At 38.9% G+C, this 19805-nt stretch overlaps 2 protein-coding genes and 1 non-coding gene across 4 annotated transcripts; all 3 read left to right on the top strand.

Annotated features, from left to right (window-relative positions):
* Window positions 1–9424: 9424 nt before the first annotated feature.
* On the top strand, window positions 9425–11865 carry LOC123885082 (dormancy-associated protein homolog 4-like). Of its 2 annotated transcripts, none has more exons than XM_045934303.1 (3): window positions 9425–9828; window positions 11188–11287; window positions 11422–11865. In XM_045934303.1, exons 1-3 carry the CDS (start codon window positions 9558–9560, stop codon window positions 11450–11452), a joined length of 402 nt encoding a protein of 133 aa, XP_045790259.1. In that variant the 5' UTR covers window positions 9425–9557; the 3' UTR covers window positions 11453–11865. The 2 variants fall into 2 exon arrangements, with proteins under 2 accessions (XP_045790259.1, XP_045790260.1); XM_045934304.1 differs by having other exon boundaries at window positions 11188–11268.
* A 1203-nt stretch (window positions 11866–13068) lies between these two features.
* TRNAA-UGC lies at window positions 13069–13141 on the top strand. The gene has a single exon. It is a non-coding gene; the product is annotated as a tRNA-Ala (tRNA).
* Window positions 13142–15976: 2835 nt separating this feature from the next.
* On the top strand, window positions 15977–17829 carry LOC123884921 (trihelix transcription factor ASIL2-like). The gene has a single exon (XM_045934148.1). The coding sequence runs from the start codon at window positions 16444–16446 to the stop codon at window positions 17572–17574; it is 1131 nt and encodes a 376-aa protein (XP_045790104.1). The 5' UTR covers window positions 15977–16443; the 3' UTR covers window positions 17575–17829.
* Window positions 17830–19805: the final 1976 nt, after the last annotated feature.

Raw genomic sequence — 19805 nt, forward strand, 5'->3', positions numbered from 1 at the left:
CCTCGACAGCCGCTTTTCCAAACAGGAAAACAAAGATGAGAAGAAGCTCCGCAAGGAGAAGAAGGAAGACGACAAGGCAAGCCAAGAGCACCGTCGTCCAGTTCCAGACGGCGAGTTCGAGCTGATGCCCTTCGGAGAAGACCCGAGCAGGGCAGTGAAGATTGGGACCGGGCTCCCCGAACTTGCTAGGAAGCAACTTGAAGCCTGCTTGAAGGAAAATGCTGATCTGTTCGCCTGGCACGCTTCCGAGATGCCCGGCTTGGACCCCAACATAGCATGTCACCAGCTGACTATTGATCCCACTGCACTTCCCATTGTACAACGTAGGCGTAGGCAGTCTCCTGAGAAATCGGAGGCTGCAGAAAAATGTGTAAAAGACCTCCTAGAGGCAAATTTTATTTCAGAGGCCAGGTATACAACCTGGCTGTCCAACGTTGTACTCGTCAAAAAATCTAATGGAAAATGGAGGATGTGTTGCGACTATACCGATCTTAACAGGGCTTGCCCTAAAGACTCTTATCCCTTACCTTGCATTGATAGACTTGTTGATAATTCTTCTGGCTTTAAATTATTGTCTTTTATGGATGCTTATTCAGGTTATAACCAAATTCCAATGGCAGTAGCAGATAGAGAAAAAACAGCTTTCATGACCGAGTCGGGCAACTATTACTACAACGTAATGCCCTTCGGTCTCAAAAATGCAGGAGCTACATACCAGCGAATGATGAACAAAGTCTTCCGAGGACAAATAGGAGACATGCTCGAGGTATACATGGACGACATGATCGTAAAATCCCCCGAGGAGCTCGACCATGTCATGCACCTTCGAAAGGTGTTCGAGCAGGCCAGGAAATACAACATGAGATTCAACCCAGAGAAGTGCACCTTCGGGGTCCGAGCAGGTAAATTCCTGGGATTTTACCTAACCGAGCGAGGAATTGAAGCCAACCCTGACAAGTGCAGAGCTTTTGCCGAGCTCCCCACTCCGAGAGATAAGAAGTCCATACAAACTCTTAATGGAATGCTAACATCGCTTTCCAGATTTGTATCCAAATCAGCACAACATGCACTCCCCTTTTTCAAACTACTAAAGAAAGAAGCAGTCTTCGAATGGACAGATGAATGCGAGCAAGCTCTCCAACATCTGAAAAAGGCCTTATCAGAGCCACCTGTCCTCTCACGACCAAGTGACGAGGAGGTATTATACCTGTACCTTTCCGTCGCCTCAGAGGCTGTAAGTGCAGCTCTTATTCGTGAGACAAACGAAGGGCAGAAACCAGTATACTTTACGAGTAAAGCCTTGCAGGGTCCTGAACTAAGATACCAACAAATTGAAAAAATAGCCCTTGCACTAGTTTATGCTGCGAGGAGACTAAGACATTATTTCTTGGCCCATACAATTGTGGTCCGAACAGACCAACCAATCAAGTCTTTGCTTGGCCGACCAGATATGGCGGGCAGGATGCTCAAATGGTCCCTCGAACTCTCAGAATTCGACATTCGTTACGAGAGCAGAAAAGCTCTAAAAGCCCAAGTCCTAGCTGACTTCGTCGCAGAGATGACGAGCTCCTCCCCTACAGTGGACGGAGCAGATAAATGGACAATCTTTGTAGACGGAGCATCAAGCGCTACAGGAGCAGGTGCAGGCATCATTCTTGAAAATGAGAATGGCTTACTAATCGAGGTCTCCCTAGCACTATCCTTCCCAACTTCAAACAACCAAGCAGAGTATGAAGCATTCCTCGCTGGACTACGTTTGGCCGAGGACTTGCAAGCCAAAGAGATAAAAATATACACAGATTCGCAACTGGTCGCCTCACAGGTGCTAGGAGAGTATCAGACCAAGAATGATAACCTCTCTGAATACCTAGTGCTAGTAAAGGAAAAAATCACCAAGTTCAACTCTGTTGAAATATTACATGTTCCCCGCGAGCATAACAAAAGGGCAGATATCCTGTCCAAGCTGGCAAGCACAAAAAGAAAGGGCGGAAACAAATCTGTCATCCAAGAAATACTCCCTCGTCCAAGCATAGAAAAACCAAGCAAGGTTGTGGACATAAATGTCATTGGCGACAAAGACTGCTGGATGACTCCAGTATACAACTTCCTCGAGCACGGAACTCTCCCTGACGACCAGAAACAAGCAGCTATAGTCAGACGAAGAGCCTGCTCCTATGTCATCCTTGATGGAAAATTATATAGGAGAGGATTTTCCATTCCTCTCCTAAAATGTGTGGACGAGGACACAGCAGATTACATCCTGCGCGAAGTCCATGAGGGCATTAACGCCCAACACCTGGGAGGAAGGTCACTTGCCAGGAAAGCTCTACGAGCAGGGTACTATTGGCCTACTATGCAACAGGACGCCAAAGACCACGTAAAAAAATGTGACAAATGCCAAAGGCATGGGGATATGCACTTAGCTCCCCCTCGAGAACTAAAATCTTTGTCTTCCCCCTGGCCCTTCGCCTGGTGGGGCATGGACTTACTTGGTCCTTTTACCAAAGGACTTTATCAAAATCGCTACCTAATAGTAGCAGTGGACTACTTCACGAAGTGGGTGGAAGCCGAACCCCTCTCCGACATCACATCACTCAGAGTCCTGCGCTTCTTCAAAAGAAATGTGCTAGCTAGATTCGGAATACCACAGGTGGTAGTCACAGACAACGGAACACAGTTTACAGACAAAGATTTTCAAGCATTCCTTGTTGCCCTGGGCACCAAGCAGCACTTCACATCGGTCGAGCATCCCCAAACCAACGGGCAAGCTGAAGCAGCCAACAGAGTGATCCTGAGAGGGTTACGAAGAAGACTTGACCAAAACAAAAAGAAATGGGTCGAAGAGCTTGACAATGTACTCTGGGCCTATCGAACAACCCCACACTCCACAACTGGAGAAACCCCCTTCCGAATGGTATATGGAACGGAGGCAGTTATCCCCGTAGAGATTGGGGAACCATCTCGTCGGATTGAGCAGCCTCTTGACGAGGAGCAAAATGACGAAGCACTTCGAGAGGAGCTTGACCTCGTCGAAGAAATTCGGACAGGAGCTTCTTTAAAGGAGGCCACCCTGAAGCAGAAAATAGCTGCCCGTCATGACACTAAAGTCATCAAAAGAGAATTCGAGGTGGGCAGCCTCGTCCTAAGACGCAATGCAGACTCCCAGGATGGCAAACTTGCACCCAATTGGGAAGGACCATACCGCGTCATTGACAAAACAGAAAATGGTGCATACTATCTCGAGGACCTTCGAGGAAAGAAACTTCCTCGACCTTGGAATGCCCAGAAATTGAAACAATATTACAGCTAAGTTATTGCCACACTAAAAGGCTGCTCGCACTTCAGAACACAACGAATCGAGCACCTTAAACAACGGAGGGCACCATGGCACACGTGCTCATCTAAAACCATAGCAGGGGAACTAATTCACCATAAGGGAAATGGAACTCTTGCTAGACGAGGATAACTCTTGAAACGAGCCCATCGTCCCCGTGCCACGACCTAGCACCCAGCTCGCGATGGGAGGTTCAGGTTGCGAAGAAGGGTACACTAGCGTGCTTGTATTCGCGTAACTTAGAAACAACTCTAAGTGCTTATACAGTTCCCTAAACTGTTTAAGTCAAAACAGAGGAGACTACCCTCAATAAAACATGCTCAATATCAAGCAGGGGAGACCTCCCCGGCAAAATAACAACGAGCGTAGCATTCATATATGCAAAAATATGATAAGTATACAAAACAGGCATAAAAATAAACAGGCAAAACTTAGCATACCAACTTGCTCGAATGAGCATACCAGCATGCCCAGACGAGCACCTCAATAACGGGGAGGTAAGCTCCCCGGCATGAAATTTAAACAACGAATTTCGTTAAGTTAAAAATGGGGACAAGCTCCCCGGCTCAGATTTTGAGCAAGAAATTAGCATAAAATTTGGCTAAGTTAAGAGTAGGGACCAGACCTCCCCGGTTGAAATTTTAAACAACAAAATTTCATCAAAAAAATTTTCTAAGTCATTAGACGGGGAGGCTCCCCGGTCGAAACTTTAAATAACAAAATTTGGTAAAATTTTCCAAGTTAAAAAAGGAGGAAACATACACGCGAGCAGAAAATGTAAACATACATGCGAGCAGGTATAAACGAGCAGTTATAAACAAGCATAGATAAATAAAACGGGCACCTGCCCGGAATTGTCATAAAAATCAAACGGGGACAAAAGCCCACTTGTTCCAAAATTACAAACCATGGCTCAAAGGCCCCAAAAATTCAAAGAGACAAAATAAATTACAATAGAAAGGCCAGGGACATCTACTCCTCGCACCTATCTTCCTGCTCATGCCCGTCAACCTGCTCGTCTTCATGACCCTCCTCGAACACCCCCTCAGCATCTTCCTCCTCTTCATCAGAGTCGGCCAGGCCAGCCGGGATAACAATCTGGCCATCCTTGACCTGCCCGTTCACATGCATTCCCCGGGTCACCAGCTCCACGTCAGGATTAAGGCACTTGATTTGCTGCACGGCATTCTCAAAGGCGAACTCAGTGCCCTCTACAAAGTCATGGGACAGCTGAGCAATCACCTTGACCAAGTCTGCTCGGGTGGTCAACCCCTCAGCAGCCTTGTGCTCATTCTCGCCCGGAGCCATGGCAGCATTAAGCCTTTCAATTTCAGCCCGAGCAGCATCCAACTCTTCTCCCCTTTTACGGTGCTCATCCAGCTGGTCACCCCAGCGTTTTTGCTTCTCCTTAAGGTCATCCACAACAATCTTGAGCTGGTTGATCCGACCTTTGGCCCGCTCGTGCCTGGCCTGGGCAGTGTTCAGCTGCTCGACTAAGGATTCCCGCTCGTCACCGAGAACTAGGGAGCTCGAGATCATTCGCACCACAGCAGCCATGTCACGAGCATGCTGCTCCTTACGGACCTCAGGCTCTTGGTTGAGAATAGCAGCCCTTTCAGCTTCAAAGACCTCCGGAGGATACTTCTCAAAAAATCTGTCCACGGTAAAGCACCGAGGAACAGGAAACTTGCTGCATGCACCCATGCCCGACTCCTCAACCGGGGGATCTTCTTCTCTTGTCCTCTTCGCTGGAGGAGGACGGGGAGCTGAGGTAGGGGTGCCCGAACCGCCCACCGAGGTCCCAATAACCTGCACGGAAGGGGTCCCCGGCCTCACTTCCTGGGAAGCTCTGGCAACAATCTTCTTTTTTCCTCGGCCAGACCTGCTCGCCTTCTCATCCTGCTTGGCCTTCAACATGCGCTCGGCAATAGTTTCCATTTCGTCTGCAAACAAGTGACGAGCAAGTTAGTAAAAGAGGAAGAATACATACAAAAATAACAGAAATTTTTCTAAGTTAAAAAGAAAGGAAACAATACCCAAACACAATTTGACCTCCCCGGCATTTCTGCACTTGAGGAGGGTCCTAGTATTAATAAGACGAGGAGAGGCCTTAGGCACCCCGTGTTCATCTCTTATTGTAACTCCCTTACGAGTCGTCCAGACCCCGGGAGTAAAACCGGCCACAAAGGCCTTCAAATCCTCGAAAGCGACCATGTCCTCGGGAGACAAATCTGCGTCCCCGGTCGTATATTCCTTAGGCTCCTTCTGGAAGTGGGTGTACGACCAGCTTAACGGGAACTTAGGAGCTGCCCGAACTATAACTTGCCCGCTGGCATCCTTACGAGCAACACCTTGCTCGTCCCTATCTTCCTCCAGCTCCATTAAAATATCCCGGGCAGATGGAGACTCTGGCCGGACGACGTAGTACCTCTCCTTGAAATCCTTGACGGAATCCACAAACATCTTAAAGAGTTTAACATCCTCGTGATGCTTCAACGAAACCCAATTTTGACGACTTGCTCGTCCTACCTCCTTCGTCGGCTTGCGCTGAATCTTGAAGATCCGAAAAAAGAGGGGAAGGCTGGGACGAACACCTCTATATACGCAGAGGTGCTCGAACGCCATTATAAAAGACCAAGAGTTCGGGTGCAGCTGTGACGGAGCCACTTGCAAGGCTTTAAGAACACTGGCCGCAAAAGGGCTGAACGGCAGCCTAAGCCCCATCTCCTTGAAGACAAACTCATACATAGCGAAATCATGCCCGGCAAAAGACGAGCACACCCGTTCATTCTCCCCGGGTAAACGGATCGACCAGTGTTGGGTCTCGTTCGCTCTCCTCTGCTCGACCGTGGTATATAATCTAGGATCCTTGGAAGTAAGCGCCGAAGCTATTCCTCGGGGCTCAGGAGCAACCCAATCCAGTGCAGGATCAGTTATACAGTCGACCAGCGTATACTTCTCCGCACCCTGGCTTTCCACAACCTCCTCGGATTCTGACATTTTAAAACCTGAAATGTAGTAAAAACAAAGTGAATTCGATGACCAAATCCACCCTTTCACCGCAATTCAAGTGAAAGGGCGCAAGATAGGACGAGGACACTGTCCCCGACCAAAGCCCTTTTCAAATGGCAATCAAAAGCAAACCGAGGAGGGTAAGGCAGGCAAAAACGGGGAGGTAAGCTCCCCGGCACTAAGGTTGTATAACGAAACTTCCTCAAAACTTCTAAGTTAAAGACGGGGAGGTAAGCTCCCCGGCATGAAATTTAAACAACGAATTTCATGAGAATTCTTAAATTGAAGACGGGGAGATAAGCTCCCCGGTTGAAATTTTAACAACAAAATTCTCAGCAAAATTCTCCACGTTAAAAAAGGGGGAGATAGGCTCCCCGTCACTTAATAAACTATCCAAAGTTTGAAAGGGGGAGATAGGCTCCCCGTCACTTAATAAACTATCCAAAGTTTGAAACGGGGAGATAGGCTCCCCGTCGCTAGTCATCTAACCTAAAGTTTTAAAGGGGAGGAAAGCTCCTCGGCACTAAATTCATATGGTGCCCGGCACATTCATCTTAATGTTCATAAATTCATGCAATCTTCATGTAAAAACGCCCAAAACTGGGCAGGAACAACAAAAATGGATCTAAAGAGCAAAATTTGAAAGAATTACCTTGAATATGAAGAAAATCTGAAGAACGATTTGACTAGTAAATTGAAACTTCAGAGAGATTCGCAATTGAAGAGAGAGAGTGAGAAGTAAAAATGAAATTCACTCTCCTCTATTATATAGATCAAGCCAGGGGAGTGAAGAGACGCTTTGATCCAATGGTCCTTACACTCCCTCGTAAAAATCAAAGCAGTAAATGCACCCTTTCACATCCCCAATGAAAAAGGATGCTCGGATTTCACTCGAGCAAGTCCTCAAGCAAAAGGCTGCGCTTTACAGAAAACCTCCTCGTTGCTAACTTCTTCGTCATAGTAACGAGCAACAATTCCTTTATCTCCTCGTCATAAATACGAGCAACAAATCCCTCTCGTGGTTATCTCCTCGCAATAGATACGAGCAGAATACTAAATACCCTCGAGAAACCACTCCGAGCAAAACATTGCAGATACTTGCTGCGAGCAAGGCCTTGACGAGCAAGTTCCTCGTCCACATTTGTTCAAGAGAGGTTGCAAGGAAATTTCCTTTTGCACTTGGGCACACATCTAAAGTCATCACTCCTATGCCTAGGAGCAACGACTTGGGGGGCTCCTGTTCTGGACTAGACTAATGCTAGTCCACCTAGACCCTCACAAAATCCACATGGCTTGTCCAACCACCTCCATGTCAGCATGGCACAACCTCTCAACCAGGATAGGGTAAAATTACTACTCTACCCACTATCTAAGGGTAATATCTTGGCAGTCCCTCTTAATGGGCCTTGGCTAGTCCAGCCCACTAAGAGGACCTTTGGCCCAGAGCTGGGGGCTATAAATACTCTCCCTCATGGGAGAGCAAGGGAGAACACTATTCATTATTGCAATTACTCTCTCTCTCTCTAACTTCTCTCTAGTATCTCTTTTGCTCTCTATTCCTTGTCTGACTTTGGCATCGGAGCACCTGCAGGTACAACCCCCCCCTCCGTGGACCGTCTGCTCGGATTGCTGACTACCACCTGCTCAACGGACTTCCAGCTGGCCTTCTACCTGTTCTGATCAACAGTTAAGATCAACTTGGTTGGGCACAACCCCAAATATGATGTGTTAGACACACATACATGATTTTAAAAAATTTAAAGATAAAATAATTGATTGATAATAATTGATGTGACTTAATCATTTATCTTTAAATTTTTTTCTTTGATGTGTGTGTGCCCAAATATTATTGATTTGGAGTAATGCCTATAATAGAATTTTATACCATGAGGCAATTTCATACCAAAATATAATCAAGTTTCAAACTCTATACTCTACCTAATTCAATATGACAAGTATGTTACATCTTAGAGTTGTTTAAGGATGTAACGTAGAGGTGGGATGAGATTTTGTGGGATCTTATCCATTGACTTGGGATTTAGATCACATGAAGTAAAAATGTTGTAACTTGTAAAAGATTTAAAATTAAGTAGGACCTCTGTTATAAATAAAAAATTAAATGGGACTCAATTGTTTTTATTTTCTTGGTACTAGACTGACTTGGTCCTTTTTTTTTTCACAACCTTCCCATTTTTTGGATCTGAGTTGTAGTTGCAGCTGGCTTGACTCTCTTCTTAGACTCACTCCTCACTTCTTGTAGTTTACTTCACTATTATTGCGGTATGCAGTTTTAAGTTGATCTTTTCCGTTAAATTTTACACTATTATCGTTAAATTTGGATACGTGTTATCTTTTTAAGTGTGATTTCTGTTAGCCATGTGTCCAAATTTACCAGTAATAGTGAAAAATTTGACGGGAGAGACCAACATGAAACCTGCAGAAAAGATAATGACCGACGTGAAACTTTTAAAAGATAAGCGACCAACTAGAAACCTAAAATAAAGATAAGGGACCAAAAGTGCAATTAAGACTTTTTAATTTTTATACAATTTCTCAATTCCCAAATAATATGATTTTTGTGTGTACTAGAGAAAATCCCTCATAAATAGTGGCGGAGTCAGAAGTATTATAAGATTTTGGCAAAATTTCACATATGACATATTATATAAATAGTCCAACAAAAAATCTCAGTTTTGCCTTAAATTAACTAATCATGAGTCATACTAAAGTGATGAACAAAATCACAAAGTTCTAATTTCAGCAACTACTAGATATATGCAAAACAAAAATGTATAAATTTAGTAAGAACTAAGAAGCCAATATAGAACAAGATCTCTAAAAATCCAAATAAAATAATTAGATACTTACATAAATATAGCAATTAGTAAATCAATTTAATGGCTACAAATAAATAAAGAAAGCTAGATTAGCCAAATCTAAGATTACAAGCTGTCTTAATTAGCCATCATCAATAGTAATAATTCTAATCTTATCAACTCTTCATCCTAATCCTTAATCTTCTCTCTCATATTATTATATAAGAACCCTCACACTCATCAAACACAAACCAAAAAAAAACTTAAAACCCCAAAAAAAAAAAGAATTTTTTTCTGTCGTTTCGTCCCTTTCATCTTGTAATTAATCTTAATTTGTGTTTGTTATTCAAAAAAAATCTTAATTTTTTTTGTGTTTGAGTAATAACATTATAATTATGGGATTTCTTGACAAACTTTGGGACGAAACGTTGGCGGGTCCCACACCTGAAACGGGTTTGGGTAAGCTTCGAAAGTATAACTCTTTCTCTGCCAGCTCCTCCGGTCAACGGTCACCGCCGGTGAAGGATGATGTTCCTATTAGTCGTAGCATTATGATTATTAGAACTAATAATGCTAATTACGGCGGAAGAGGCACCGTGTCGGAACCTGTTTCTCCTTGCTCTTCTGCTCCTAGCACCCCTCGTACCCCTCATACCCCATTAACACGTAATTATATTCTTAATCTCTCATTTTCTATCAATGTTTATGTTTTTAGTTTATTCCAATGAAGCAAGGAAAATCTTTAGATTATGTGTGTTTTTGGGATTTGAATTTTGTGTCGTGCAGTCATAGATTTCTGGTTGTTTGATTCGCCAAAAGTTATGACTGCACGACTACATGCAGTTAGTGGTTACACAAAATCTCTAATTCGTGTTATTTTTGTGTGTTATCAATGTTTTGTGTTTTTGGTTTGTACCAATGAACCACGGAAAAATCTTTAGATTATGTGTATACCTAGGAAATAGATTCTATGTAAGTCATATGATATAGTCATGTTAGATTTTGGCCGTCTAGTCGAAATCGAACGTTTAGAAAATCGTGATTGCGCAACTTCATATGGTCAGTGAGTGGACAAAATTCGGATCTATGTTTTTGTGGTGTGTTGGTGTCCAACACAACATCGACATATATGATTTTGTTCAATTATGTCATTTTCCTAAATTATTGTTGGTGTTAATGTTGTGTGTTTTTTTTTTTATTTTCATATGTTTGTACTTGGTTTTTAAGACTGGGAAAATGACAAGGGAAGGAAATATATTGAACTTTAAACCTTTATTTTGTTCCTTAATTTACAACATTTAGAAGAAAATTACTTATTCATCCTTTTGTTTCAAAAAGAATCATTCATGAATCAAAAATGAAATTATCCAAATATAAAAAAGTTAAATTATAATTGTTAGTCACTTGATATTAGGAAGCATTGTGAATAATTTCAATGAATCAAGACAAAAACTTCTAAAACCTTGTTTGTTTATTTTTTACAAAAAATAAAAAAAATAAAAAGTCCTTGATATTTGGACTGCAGACTGTGAAATTAGAGCCAAAATTTTCTTTTTCTCGGTTTTGTTATATTCTTGGATCAAGTATTTTTTGTAAAAAAACCCATTAAGGTTAAAGTTTAATTTTTAAATAGTACTATTTGACTTATGAAAGTAGAGAGAATGGGAGGAATTTATATGATTTTTTTTTCCAAGTAGTTTGGTGGATGAACACACTCAATTTTTACTCTTCCTGTATTGGGGATTTAAGGAGTTAGTTTAAAAAAATTCACATATATACTTTTACATAAATTGTGCTCTTTACAATTTCTTGCTTGTCAAATATTTTTAATAATTTTGACGATTACTTTTGATTGACAATATAAAAATTACTTACATTGATCATGTACATAAATTTTTTGTTGAACAGTGCAAAAGAATTAAATCTAATATGAATTAGATATGTATTTTCTCTTATTCTTATTCGAGCCCCATATGAATTTACGTAATTTATTAAACTCCTATATTTACAATTTTTATTTTGCAGCGGAGGCACCGGGCGGTGATTTTAAGAAATTCACAAGGAGAAAATTTCCAATGGATCCGCTGGACAGCTCCGATCATCGAAGTCCGACTATTTCCGATTGGTTATCTATTTTCCATTTTTTTTTTTTTTAACTCTACCATGACAAACTACTCATATATATATGTGACCTTCATTAAATTTTTCATGCCCAATTTTTTGTCTAAGTTTTCTTATTGTTTTATGGCTTGCTTGCAGGGTGATTATGAATGCTTGGGATCGCTGTTGATTGAGAGAGAGGAAGTAAAGATGTTTTGAATTGAACATCATCATTCGGCAGATATATAACATTGATTCTATAATTTCAAAGGGGAATCACATTGCTTTTCTAATTAATATGTATTAATATGTATATTAAATATTGTATATATTGTATATTACTATATAAAATATGAGTACCTAATGGCTCAGATGATGCAGAGTCATGACTCATGTGCAGCTTATTATTAAGCCAGTGCTTCATGAGATTCTGAGGGTGTAAAGGAGTAGAAGGAAGTTACCAAGTGTGTATTTGTATATATGGTTTTGATTTTTTAATTTTTTTATTCTCATTTTCTGAGATTTTGGTTGTTGACTATTGTAAATATGGATTATGTACTCTGAAACCTATGTGGAACTCAATGAAGCTTGAAGTTTATTATGTTTCTGTTGTTGTTAAACCTCTTTTGCTTAGTACTTAGTAGTGCTTTATGCTACAATGCATTTGCTTTGTATTCTAGGGTATTCCTCCATATTTTGTCTTTCAATTTGGATCCCAACAAATGCTCATTTTATTAGAAATTTCAAGGTTGAGTGTATTTATCGACTCTAATCTCAATTTTTTTTCGTTTGATTCGATAATTATGAAATCTTATTAATAGAATTGTTTATTGCAGCATCAACGCAGACAAACTCTTCATTTTTTATGAAAGGTTGCCGAGAGTTTATCTTATCATGTCCTAGACGATCGGACAATTAACAAAATACATTTGCAATAGATCTCAAAATGTCAAGCTAGACAAGATTAAAAAAGATAACCATTATAAGAAAATTTCTGACCTTAGTCCCGGTGAGCTTATCTCAGATGGTAGGGACATCACATTATATATGCATGGGTCGGAGTTCGAACGCTGAACATCTCACTTATTCACCTTAAAGGTGAAATTTTTAGCAGCTTCTTAACTAAAAAAAATGTATGACCTTAGGAAATCAATTCAAATAGCTATTCAATTCAATTACATGAATCTAAAGAAAAATCACTTGTGAAGTAAATGTGAAGATAAGAATCCATTAGTAGAAACTAAGCATTGTATGATTTTCTTTTTGTGAAAAATTTAAGGAAAGTGGAGAAAGCTATATTGTGTGACTGAAACTTGCAACTGGCCTAGGTTGGCAAATGTAAAATTTCTCTTCCACCAAACTCATCATGAATTCTACTTGCTTAATTAAAGAAGGCAATACTCTCACTGAGATAAGGCATGGTTGTTTTTGTATATTTTCTATCATACTATAAAATGTACTTATTAAGTTATTAAATAGTACTACTAATTAAATTACAACTTTAGAAATATCTAGAGAGTGATCATGATTTTTGTTGTTGCCCTTTTCAAATGGACCTTATTCACAAAGCTTTAGCCCACCAAACATTAACATCCCTTGCATGTGCAAATTAAAACAAATGGTTTGAACCACTGATGGACCAAAGAATTGATTTTGATTTGAGAGAAGATATAACTATACATGCACAAGAATATGGCTCTCAGAAGCAAGAACTTTTAAGACAATATAATCTAATTACAAAGAACATACATGTTCAATTTAAACTAAAGGCGTTATATATATAACTAAACATCAAAACAACACGATGGGGATGTAGCTCACATGGTAGAGCGCTCGCTTTGCATGCGAGAGGTACGGGGTTCGATACCCCGCATCTCCATTTTTAACATATATTTTGTGTTTTCTATTTTCCTTGCCTTGTGGGATTTATCTCATAATAATACGCACACAATGACATGTTTTATGTGGAACTTGCGATTAGTAGGACAAACCAAAAGGGTAATTTGATTTGGAACCACATTTTTTAAGGTGGAGTACCCTCTAACAATATTTGCAACCATGTCCTTGTCTTTCATAAATTTATGTCTTTCTCACTGTCACTCAAACCCCCTTCTTTGGCTCACCAATTTTGTTCAAATCATTATTTGCTGCTGCAGCTTCACCAGCACCAATGTGGTTTGCCAAATCTCAATGTGTGTTCTTGTTTTCAATCTAATCAATAGAGAGTGAAGTGAAGAAAGGACACAAACTACAAACATGTTTTCAGGGTCCTCCTATAACTAAGATCAAGATTCAAATTAGGTGCCACCAAAAATAATGATAGCACAGCCACAAATGTAAATTTAATTTCAATTAAGATTTGTATTGTATGTATGAATTCATATACGTGTCTATCCATTTCTATATGAATGAATGAATCAATGCCCATTGAGATGGAGACGTGAGATAAACTAGAATACAAACACCACACCACACCACACTGCCCCATAATTTGGTTGGACATGCCCACAATTTACTAAACACGAAAAATAAACTTAACTTCACGCTACCAAACATGTACAACCAAAACAACGCATAAATCACCGGTTCCTCTACGCATCTCTCTTCAACCTACAATCCATTTTCCCATATTACCCTCCTCCCATAAAAATAAACTACAGTATAATCAATTTAACAAACAACAACAACTATGATTAATTACCAATGGTTCTTTACATTTATTGTCCATAGACAAAATGACACTAAACTCACCACCATGAGAAAAAAAATAATTATTAGTCACTTTGAAAAAAAAAAATTGTACTAAATTATAAATTGTTTAGACCATCTCCGATGGTGTAGTACCTATTAGGTACTCATGGTACTTATTAGGTACTACCATTGGAGCACAACACATTTTAGTACCTAATAGGTACCACTTCTAATATAAGAACTCTCTCTTCTTTTTATGGGACCCACTTTATTTAATATATTCAAAAAAAAAATCACAATTTTTAAATTGGCATAAAAATTTAATGTCAACCATATATAGACTTGGTAGTCATTGTTTGTTTCTTTTTACTGTTAATAAATACTCCTATCATATAAATCAAAACCAAATTGAAGGATTCTACTCCTCTCAAAATTATCATTTTATTAATTATTTTAAATTATTTTTTAATTATGTAATTCTTAAAATTTGACAATATTATTTTAAATTAAATTTTAAATTTTAATGATGTGGAGTTATTGATGGGACCCATTTTAGAACTTTTTAAGAAATGCCCCATTGGAGGGGTTGAGTACCTATTAGGTACTATTATTAAAAAAATAATAAATTGATGATGTGTCTATGTGGGATCATTTAAGTACTCAAAAATGAAGTGCTCCATTGTGGATGCTCTTACATTACCAATGAAGTATTTAATGTTATTTTTTTATTATACTATTAACTATTTGTTTCTCTATATTCTTTCAATTTATTTTTTTCATACCATAATTGTTTTTTGAACAAGCAAAAGTGAATTTCATTAATAAGGAAAAATAAGTCCTGCATAGCACAAGGAGTGTCAAGCAGAACATCAAGCGTTTACATCAACAAGACATTTCAACCAATCCCAAACAAACAAAGGCGCTCGACCACCATATGAGAATTTACACTGTGATTTACATTAGAGAATTTCATCCACCAGAGTGAATGAGCTTTGACTTTGTCGAGCAGATGGATGGTGGACTCCTTCGCCTTAAAGATTCTGCTATTTCGTTTGTGCCACACGACCCAAATGCAGCTCAGCCACAGTAGCTGCAAGAATGAGCGGCGGGCGCAAGAGCCTCCAAAAGAGTGAGTGACTCAATAAATTGATCTTGAAGGATAAACGGGTTGAATGAGGTAATACCAACCCAAATTCTAAGCAAGTCCCATAAGGGGGCAAAAATCGGACAGGAGAGAAACAAGTGTTGCGCCAGTCACACAAAATAGGTATACTGTGGAATGATATGTCACCGCACCAAGTTGTCTTTAGTCGGTAACCTATTAGAAAATAATCGTCAAGCCAGCACTAACACCTTTAAGGGCACCTGTTTGTGCCAGACTAAGTCTGTTGTAGCCTCCACATCCTGAAACTCCCTAGAAGTGAGCAACTCTGCATTGAATAGCCACCACCTGGGTCAGGCCGCCACACCCATTGATCTGTAACATTAGGCTGCAAGACAATGTCAGATAATAAATTAAGAACAATTTTGTAAATCAACTCGTAATTTCTCTTTTTCATACATCATTAATTGCATTTCTTAATATGTGTAAAAGTGACAAAATGACATATATTATAGTACGGAGGAAGTAATAAATACATATCTGCTCATTTTTATAAAAAAAAAAACCGTTAATCTTTAGATTTATTGAATAGCTAATGTAGATTTTTTATTAAAATGCATCAATCCATAATATTAGTCTCGACTCTACAATCTCATTGACTATGAACTAAATACATTAAATATTCAATCAACATAAAAGAAACCGGAGAGAATATTAAATATTATCAGTACCATACGACACCAAATGTTTTTTTATTTTATTATTGCCACCAAATAATATTTTTCTTGGTCTAGTAGTGAGAAGTTTGAGTAATATGTTAGAAGTACCGGATTCGATCATCAGCTCATTCTAAAAAATATATATATTGAGATTTATTTAAATAAGAATTATAAGCGTGTGTTAGATTTTTTTGACGCAAAAGCGTGTGTTAGAATAATGTGGGTAAATTGGTAATATGACGGATATCTGTTTTAATGGGTAATTCGGAAATAGAAACGTAACTAACGTAGAGTTTATCGTGAAAACAAACCAGGCAAGTGAAGTAACACGGCGATACCAACTGAGCCGGTGACGGAGTTTTCATACCAAACCAATCAAATTCTTCCACGTCATCACTCCTTTTTCTATCTTCTCCACGTGTCGTCGGTCACCGTCAACTCACCCTCTTCCGTCAAAAAACGTTACCAATTTCATAAATTTTAAAATACAAAAACAAAAATAATCGAAACAAACCACGAAAAGGCGTCGGTATATTCATTCTCGCCGGCCAAAAAATTAATAATAAATATGTTAAATAAATTTAAACCCTAACTTCTCTCTCTTTCTCTCTCTCTCTCTATAACCACTTTCTCTCTCCTTTGTTTTCGGTGAATCGGCGGTGAGTAGTTATGGACGACGACGACGAGATCCATTCCAATCCATCACCGTTGAGCGGATCTCCGGTGTCATCACCGGGAGCAATTGGTAGGATTTCGGTGACGGTTGCGGCACCGGCGCCGGAATCTCATCCGGTGACGAACAGCTATGCATTAGCGCTACCGATTCAGAATCAGGTAAGAGGAAACAACGGTGGAGGGAGAGAGGATTGTTGGAGCGAAGGCGCAACGGCGGTTTTGATCGAAGCGTGGGGAGAGAGGTATATGGAATTGAGCAGAGGAAATCTGAAGCAAAAGCATTGGAAAGAGGTGGCGGAGATCGTTAACGGAAGAGAAGATTATATGAAAGTGCCGAAAACCGATATTCAGTGCAAAAATCGGATCGATACAGTTAAGAAGAAGTATAAATCGGAGAAAGCTAAGATCGCCGCCGGAGGTGGCGTCACAACCAGTAATTGGCCGTTTTATGACCGATTAGATCAGTTGATTGGACCAACCGCCAAGATCACCGGTAGCACATCTGCCGGTAACAGTAATTTACCACCGCAAAAAGTTCCGTTAGGAATTCCGGTCGGTCTTCATGCCGGTGGTGGTGCTAATCAGTTCAATTCTCAAAAGAAAAATAAAAAACCACAGCCACAAGTACAGCCGCAGTTGAATTACCAGAAGGTTCAACTTCGGCCGCGAGTTGTGGCTGTGGATTCCGATAATTCATCGGAAAGAGAAGCATTATCGCCGGTGTCAAGTGACAGTTTACCACCACCGGATAGTCAGGAGAGGAAGAGAGCGAAGGTGATGAATTCGAATGCTGCTAAAGGAACAGAAGGAAGAAAGAAAGGTTGGGGAAGTGGTGTGAGGGAATTGACTCAAGCAATTGTGAAATTCGGAGAGGCTTATGAACAAGCGGAGACATCGAAGTTGCAGCAGGTGGTGGAGATGGAGAAGCAGAGGATGAAGTTTGCTAAGGATTTGGAGTTGCAGAGAATGCAGTTTTTCATGAAAACACAGGTAGAGATTTCACAGCTTAAGCTTGGAAGAAAAAATGTTAATGGCATTGGTAACACAAGCAATCATCATCACAACAACAATGAAAAAAACAACATGAACAACAATAACCATAACAATAATAGTGACAGTGAATGAGTGAGTGATAATTAGGTTAAGGTTAGATTCAAATTCCCCAATTAGTCTTTGTGTGAAGACTAGTGTATGTTGTTGTTGTGTTTAGTTATTATGGATTAAGATTTATATGTGCATTAATTGTTATAGTTAACTTAGTGGGATGTTGTTGCCAAATAAAACAAGTGTGTTAAATAATTTAATCTCAATATATCAATGTAACACCATTCTGAATTGTTATTATTGTATCATGAATCATATAATTGTTGATAGGCTCTACTTTGATACAATGTACATATTAGATATGCAAACTTATAGATACTACTAATTTAGCACATATTGAATTTCCTATAGTATCTTGAAAGTTGGGCTTACGATCTTGGAGCATTGATTTAGTTACTGTTATGGAAGGTTTAGACGTGACATTCTTAAAATACTGAATATATCTACAACATTTGAATATTTAAGGATGTTGTCTATCATGTAATGTCATATCACATTTTGCTATTTTGAGGCGTCAGTATGCAGGGAAATCTAGAGTGAGTTAGTTGAATGATGAAATTGGCTCTGCATATAATTAAGGTAAGTGAATGATTCTGATGCGATCAAAGTTCTCAGAAGTCAGAAACACCACACAAAGTAACATGTCTGGTGTTGATTATCATAAAAAATCATTAAAGAAAACAAAACAAAATCAAGCATGCTTCACAAGAATGGGTGCCTATCCTATTCAAGAAAACTCACCTCCCCAACTAAAAAACCAAACCAAATCACAAAATCTAAAATTTTTCCTTTACAACTCTTCACACATCAACCAAACAATCATTCCTTCAAAAATTCCATCACTGGAGAATTTGTCCCTTATCTCTCATTATTGTAATTTCTCCCTCCATGTAAACTGCCGCCGACTACCTCTTAAGCCCCACCACCAACGCATACATTCTTCATTCACCTGCCTTTGCTTCCTCTGTCTCTCCCACAACATGATTTTAGCCTCTCTTTTCTCTCTTGCAGGACTTTGCTCTTCTCCTTGTCACGCAACAACCACCCTCTCCATTCAATACCACGCCTTCAATTCTCTACTTTTTCACTATCCTAGTTAGGCTTCCGGTGGAAAGTTGCAGGAAAAAAAATGAATGAATCACAAAATAATGTATATTTTACCTTTTGTTTCAGTCCCTATAAAAATAATAATTAAAAAGCATAAAAATATAGTATTATAGGAGAAAATTATAAGAATTTTTTTCGGAACGAGTCCAATTTCACCTACATTACAGAACGAAAAATGCATTTTGCCTATCTTTTTATTTTATAGTTTTTTTTTTTATTCTTAATAATTTTGTGCCCCAAGTCCAGGGACGGACCTGTGTGAGGCTTGGTGTGGCTATAGCCACACCAGCCCAGCCCAAATATTTTTTTTTTTTTTTAAAAATAATTTTATAAATAATTTTAAATTATTCTGTATACATATTCGTACAAATACTAGTTTAGAGTTTATTATTAATGACCGTAAGTCTCTCGATACATATTAGTTTAAATATTAGTGCAAATATTAGTTTATAGTATTTAACTTTTTGGTCATACATAGTGTATTATTTTAAGTTATATACTTTAATAAGCCACTAGGTTTGATCTAGTGATAAGAGATTTGGGTAGTACGCTATAAGTTTTGGGTTCGATCCCTAGCTCATTGTAAACCAAAAAAAAGAGTTATATACTTTAATTGTATAATAGTCAACTTTAACTTTAACTATTGTGGCATATAAATATGAAATGACATAAAACAATAGGTTTAATTTTTTCAAGTAAGAAAATATGGGTAAAATTGGAATAAATATTAATAAGTTATAAGTTAATTGAATTAGTTTATCAAAATAAACTATAAGCCGGTAAAAGTTTGGGTTCTATATATTTTGATCCAAGATAGAATCTTGTGATGTATGAAACAATAGTAATATGTATGATTTCACATATAATCAATAAGTTATAGTCTTTTCTTTTTTCCGAATAGAAACTTTGTAATTTTATGGATATAGTTTGTTAGTTTGTTAATTTCTTTTTTTTAAATAGAAATTTTCTGAATTGTTGGTTTGTTGGTGTTTTTTTTAGATACACATATTGTATTAATAATAATTTCATATGTTGTTTAACTAAACTATTAAGATAACGATGATTTTTTTTTAATACTGGCTAAAAAATTTAGCCACATCGGTAATCAATGTCTGGGTCCGCCCCTGCCCAAGTCTATAGCTAGT

The sequence above is a fragment of the Trifolium pratense genome, linkage group LG5, assembly GCF_020283565.1.
Source record: "Trifolium pratense cultivar HEN17-A07 linkage group LG5, ARS_RC_1.1, whole genome shotgun sequence".
Classification (NCBI taxonomy): Eukaryota; Viridiplantae; Streptophyta; class Magnoliopsida; order Fabales; family Fabaceae; genus Trifolium; species Trifolium pratense.

Excerpts from the sequence above, each read along its gene's own strand:
- LOC123885082 (XM_045934303.1), top strand. The coding sequence starts at position 9,558 with ATGGGATTTCTTGACAAACTTTGGGACGAAACGTTGGCGGGTCCCACA. Across the intron at positions 9,829-11,187 it reads CCCTCATACCCCATTAACAC|CGGAGGCACCGGGCGGTGAT; the intron begins GTAATTATATTC and ends TTTATTTTGCAG. Across the intron at positions 11,288-11,421 it reads AGTCCGACTATTTCCGATTG|GGTGATTATGAATGCTTGGG; the intron begins GTTATCTATTTT and ends GCTTGCTTGCAG.
- LOC123884921 (XM_045934148.1), top strand. The coding sequence starts at position 16,444 with ATGGACGACGACGACGAGATCCATTCCAATCCATCACCGTTGAGCGGA.